Below are 5,000 nucleotides of genomic sequence, written 5' to 3' on the forward strand. Positions count from 1 at the left end.
TATATATATATATATATATATATATATATATATATATATATATATATATATATATATATATATATATATATATATATATATATATATATATATATATATATATATATATATATATATATATATATATATATATATATATATATATATATATATATATATATATATATATATATATATGTCTTTCTAGATGTTTCTCCCTACAAAGATCTGTGGTGCTTCGCCTCGACCACTCCACCCTTCAAGTTCTTACCATGTAGTAAGTACACTGTGATAGTCTCCCCTTCAGGTAACTACTGCTGTCCTCCAAACGTTCCTTGAGTATATCACATTTATTCTCTACTTGCCAACTCAGCATTCCAGGATGGCCGCATCCTACAACTGTTTAGAGGCGCGCGGAACCCACACTACCCATGCCAGTCACTAGAGGGTAATTATAAACCAAGAGACAGAAATTCCGTGTATTGCGGACAGACGGGACAAGGACAGATTTTCACAAGACTTTTTTTGTACACTAACACAAAGACTAGAAAAGGGATGATATAAATTTTATTAATACTCCTAATTCCCAAAAAAAGGTAATCATACTGAAAACATTTTTGTACCCCCGATATGAAAGAAAGAAAAGAGCAAGTAGATAAGTTTAATTGGGGAAGTATAACATTTCTCTTTACCAAGTAGCTAAGCTGAGGAAACGTCTGACGTGTGAGAAGTTATAAAACAACACTGAGAATCAAGATGAACGCTTACGGTCACGTCATAAGGCTCTGACAATGTGGAACAGCAGTCGGTAATCTGAGATCAGTGTTGGAGTCGTTAGCCATATAGATTTAAAAGTAACCAGACACACATACATTGAACACTTGTGGTGGTGTTTACTATTCACAAGATATAAAAATAGTTTGTGGCCAGTGACCTTCATTAAAATAAGCAAGATTAATCACAGCTAAACTTTCATTTAACAGTCACAAGCTCCATGAAAGCTAAGGGCTAACAATGCCCTTAACTAACTTCTCTTTACCTTGACATATTCATGATCTTCTTTGCAGCACAACACTACACACAACAGTCAAAAAGATCTTGCACATGTTATGTAACTCAATTATCACAGTTTTGTTTGCTAGTTTGAAATGTTATAACAGAAAACTCGTAAGTTATATCATCACCGACTGAAGGAATGGTGGAAACTGGCCTTTATGACAATAAAAACAGATAAAATTATTGATGATCACATGTAGATCAGATCAAAACATAAATAAAGGAAAACAAAGACAAAGGAAGAACAAAATCAACAAAATTCTGCCCAGATAAGTCACACATCTAAAGTGCACTATTCACTATTTCAGGAAGATTAACATCCTTTGGCATTGGTGGACACTAAATCCTCACTGATGTTACTGACTCAACCTGGACAAAACTCACCTGTACACAACAAAATAATAGGTATATTGCACACACACACTAAAGGATAACTCATGGAAAAAAAAAAAAAAAAACTAAATTAAAAGACATAAAACTTGTCCTACATTGGAGACGGTCATCATAAGCCAAGTCTCTTAAGCCCCGGACGAGGTATTGCATTCCGGCTCTTGGCTTGCTTATTCTCAGCAGCCCAAGACTTGGACTTGCCCCTGAAGTGCCTGAGGTCATCAGAGTGATTTGGATCAAGCATCCTGACATAGTCATTGGGTGTGCACAAGCTTGAGTACTTTTCATAGAAGGCTTTGTAACCCCCCTCAAGGAGGTACATCTCAGGAAAGTGAAGTGCTGGGTAGTGCTCCTTGTTGGCAGTGCGATCAATCTCTCGCAGAAGGCGCTGAGTTTTGGGGCCTCTTTCAGCTGAGAATTCACAGTGAAACACCATGATGTGTCGTTGTTCCTCCTCACCAGCTATGACAGGGGCACCCTTCTGAGCCTTGAAGTGTTCACTCACCAACTCTGGCAGATGCCACATTTCTGCACCTATAATGTGTCCACCCTCATACTCGTAGGGATACCTGCAGTCTATGATGCGACAGGTGGCAACTTTACTATTGTACTTTCCCCGAACAACATCAGCTAAAGTATCTACACTGATGGACTTGAGGTCTGGATGCTTTCCTCCCTCTAAGATGGGAAGCAACAAAGGCCTGGAGAAGTCTCCTGTAAGATTCCCATCATGTCCAGCTAAAAAGAAAAAAAAAAAATAAATAAATAAATAAAAAATTGGAAAATCAGTATAAAAATATTGTTAGTATAATTAAATTTCCTTAATGCATACTTCATTTCAGTCCCAAAAAAGAAAAAATAAATAGAAAATACTTACAACTCTTGTTTAAAGCTTTCATTATGGAAACATGGCTCTCAGAGTGACAACGCTGAAACTTTGGCTTGGAATTCTGCTGGGAGGATGGGCTGGGTTCCGGGGCGGAAACTTGCCTCAGCGTCATAAGGGGCTGGCTCCTACTTTGTGTTGTAGTCTGAGCATTGGACGTGAGAGGAGACAGCTGTTCACTGGGCACATCCAACTTTCGGCGTTTGGTGTCAGTGGTGCAGATATCTGACGGAGGCTCTGGTCGCTTGAAGGAAGATGTATTCTCAGACTGGACAGCTGTTGCCTTAAAAACCTGTCAAAATAAAATCAATAAATAAATGAATAAATAAGTAAATGCTTAAATAACTAAATTCACATATAGTGAAATTTAGTCAATTAATCAGTGCAAAGATAAAAGAAACGAAATGTAATCATTGTTCTTTAGATTCAAAATTACGAAGTGATAAAGACAAAACAAACTAACCCGAGAGGAGGTAGGCGTTGTGTCGATCATGGAGAGACAGCGCCTGATGGCTGGTCGGGATGCAGCTTTGGGTGGTGGAGACACCTTAGCTGGCATTATGGGAGCTACCAACAAGTTTGAGAAACCCAGTGGCTTATCATCTTGGTGTGCGACTTCATTCATCAGATCCATCAGGATGGCATCATCCTCTTCACCCTTGGTGAGTGATGAGAACTTTTTGAAGGGTCTTCCACGTTCAGCAGGGGTGTCATTTGTGGTGGTGACTTTGGTAGTGGATGGGGTGCTTGTAATGGTAACTGCAGTACCATTAGAACCTGCTGTTGATGACAATGTGGAAGAGGAAACTACAGTAACTGGCTTCACTGGAGAGACAGCCAACTGTGTCTTGGCTGGGGACAGGTCAAGGTTGAGCTTTCGTGGTGCACAGCTGATTGGAACACTGAAACTAAAGTGAAGATTGTTATTATCATCCTGTTTATTATCCAAATTATAACAAAGATGCAGTTAATATTTGGATGATCACGACAGAGTTATCTGCTGACACTCACCAGTCCTCGTCCACTTTTTTGCCACTCTCAGAGTAGCCACTGTCTTGAGAGGTAGTGTCAAAGTCATCAGGGGGAGAGGGTTTTTGAGGGGAGGTGAACTGTCTCTTGGAAGGTGACACCATCTGAAGATTCTGCAGCAACAATTTTTTTTTTAATGCATCTATAAAAACTTTTATGTATGTATGTATGTATATATATATATATATATATATATATATATATATATATATATATATATATATATATATATATATATATATATATATATATATATATATATATATATATATATATATATATATATATATATATATATATATATATATATATATATATATATATATATATATATATATATATATATATATATATATATATATATATATATATATATATATATATATATATATATATATATATATATATATATATATATATATATATATATATATATATATATATATATATATATATATATATATATATATATATATATATATATATATATATATAAAATTTTATTATTTCTAGTAATTGTAAGTGTCGTGCTTAAAAAAATTGATGCACACCTTCTTGATGGGACTAAAATCCAGGCTCCTATTCACTGTATTCTGAACCTCCTGTAAAGGGCTGGCACGATTGCGGGATGGAAGGCGGGATGGAGAGTAGTAAGGAGAGGGAAAGTTTTCTTTGTTGCGTGAGGATGTAGTGACGTGTCGTCGAGGAGAGATGGTAGGCTCCTCAATCAGGCTGGACCCGGAGTCAGAGCTATGGTCAGCTGGTGGGGAACCTGCATATGGGATGGGAGAGTACATGAACTAAACCATAAAACCATCAACTTCAATGTAATGTGGTTGTCATTCTATTTTTCAATTGCACAACTTATGTACTTGGTTATGGCATAAATATGTACCACATTAACTTGCTACAGGTTTTTATTCAGACATAAAATGGTGTATTTCACTACTTGGTAATAAAATGTTGAATAATGTTATTTAGTTAAAATCTCATCATAAGTTCCCCTTCCAGAAAATGATAAAACATTGCTTTGTCCATTACAGATTTTTCACTGCACTGCTGAACTACTATGCAAGATATTGTTGCTAGCTATACTAAAAGAAAATAATCTTGCCACTCAGCTTTGCAATTATATATTAGACTTTTTTCTTAAACACCAAGGATGTATTATTCTGTAATAGGTAAATAAAGCAATAAAAATTATTGTAAACAATATCAAACCAATAAAATAAAATCAAGTAATAACCTGATATGCTATTCTAAGCGCTAGATATCTACTCACTGATGGAAAGCTGAGTGGAGTCGTTGAGGCAGGACTGAGGTGTGTCAGACAAGTTAGAGGAAAGTGAGAGCCGCCTGCGGGGAGTATTGGTAAGGGAGGCGCCGTGCAGGGACTGGGCCAGATTGGACATAGGAGAGAGGTCACCGCTGCTGAACTGCGGCGACTCGCACTGCCCGCCCCGCAGCACACTCCGGTACAGATCTCGGGCACTCATGTTGTAATTTATTTCTTCTTCACTCTAAGGAAAGAAAGGCAATCTTAGAAAGTGTGGGCAGGAAACAAACAACTCACTGCTGGCTATCGTACGGTACAACACACGACGCTAACGGAGTTTGACTTTCGGCAAAGCCACCTCCCACCCACTTCCAAGACCAAGCT

The 5,000-nt window shown here is 37.0% G+C and overlaps 1 protein-coding gene across 1 annotated transcript in view; it reads right to left on the reverse strand.

Annotated features, from left to right (window-relative positions):
• Window positions 1-444: 444 nt before the first annotated feature.
• Window positions 445-5,000, reverse strand: part of LOC123499749 (M-phase inducer phosphatase-like) — a 5,246-nt gene continuing 690 nt past the window's right edge. The window contains exons 2-7 of the mRNA XM_045248199.1: window positions 4,623-4,860; window positions 3,892-4,112; window positions 3,323-3,453; window positions 2,775-3,219; window positions 2,303-2,603; window positions 445-2,163 (exon numbers count right to left, since the gene is read on the reverse strand). Of these exons, the coding sequence (XP_045104134.1) occupies window positions 1,538-2,163; window positions 2,303-2,603; window positions 2,775-3,219; window positions 3,323-3,453; window positions 3,892-4,112; window positions 4,623-4,836 (1,938 nt within the window). The 5' untranslated portion in view covers window positions 4,837-4,860 and the 3' untranslated portion in view covers window positions 445-1,537. The remainder of the gene's footprint in view (window positions 2,164-2,302; window positions 2,604-2,774; window positions 3,220-3,322; window positions 3,454-3,891; window positions 4,113-4,622; window positions 4,861-5,000) is intronic.

This window comes from Portunus trituberculatus, chromosome 50 (assembly GCF_017591435.1).
Source record: "Portunus trituberculatus isolate SZX2019 chromosome 50, ASM1759143v1, whole genome shotgun sequence".
In the NCBI taxonomy this organism is placed as follows: Eukaryota; Metazoa; Arthropoda; class Malacostraca; order Decapoda; family Portunidae; genus Portunus; species Portunus trituberculatus.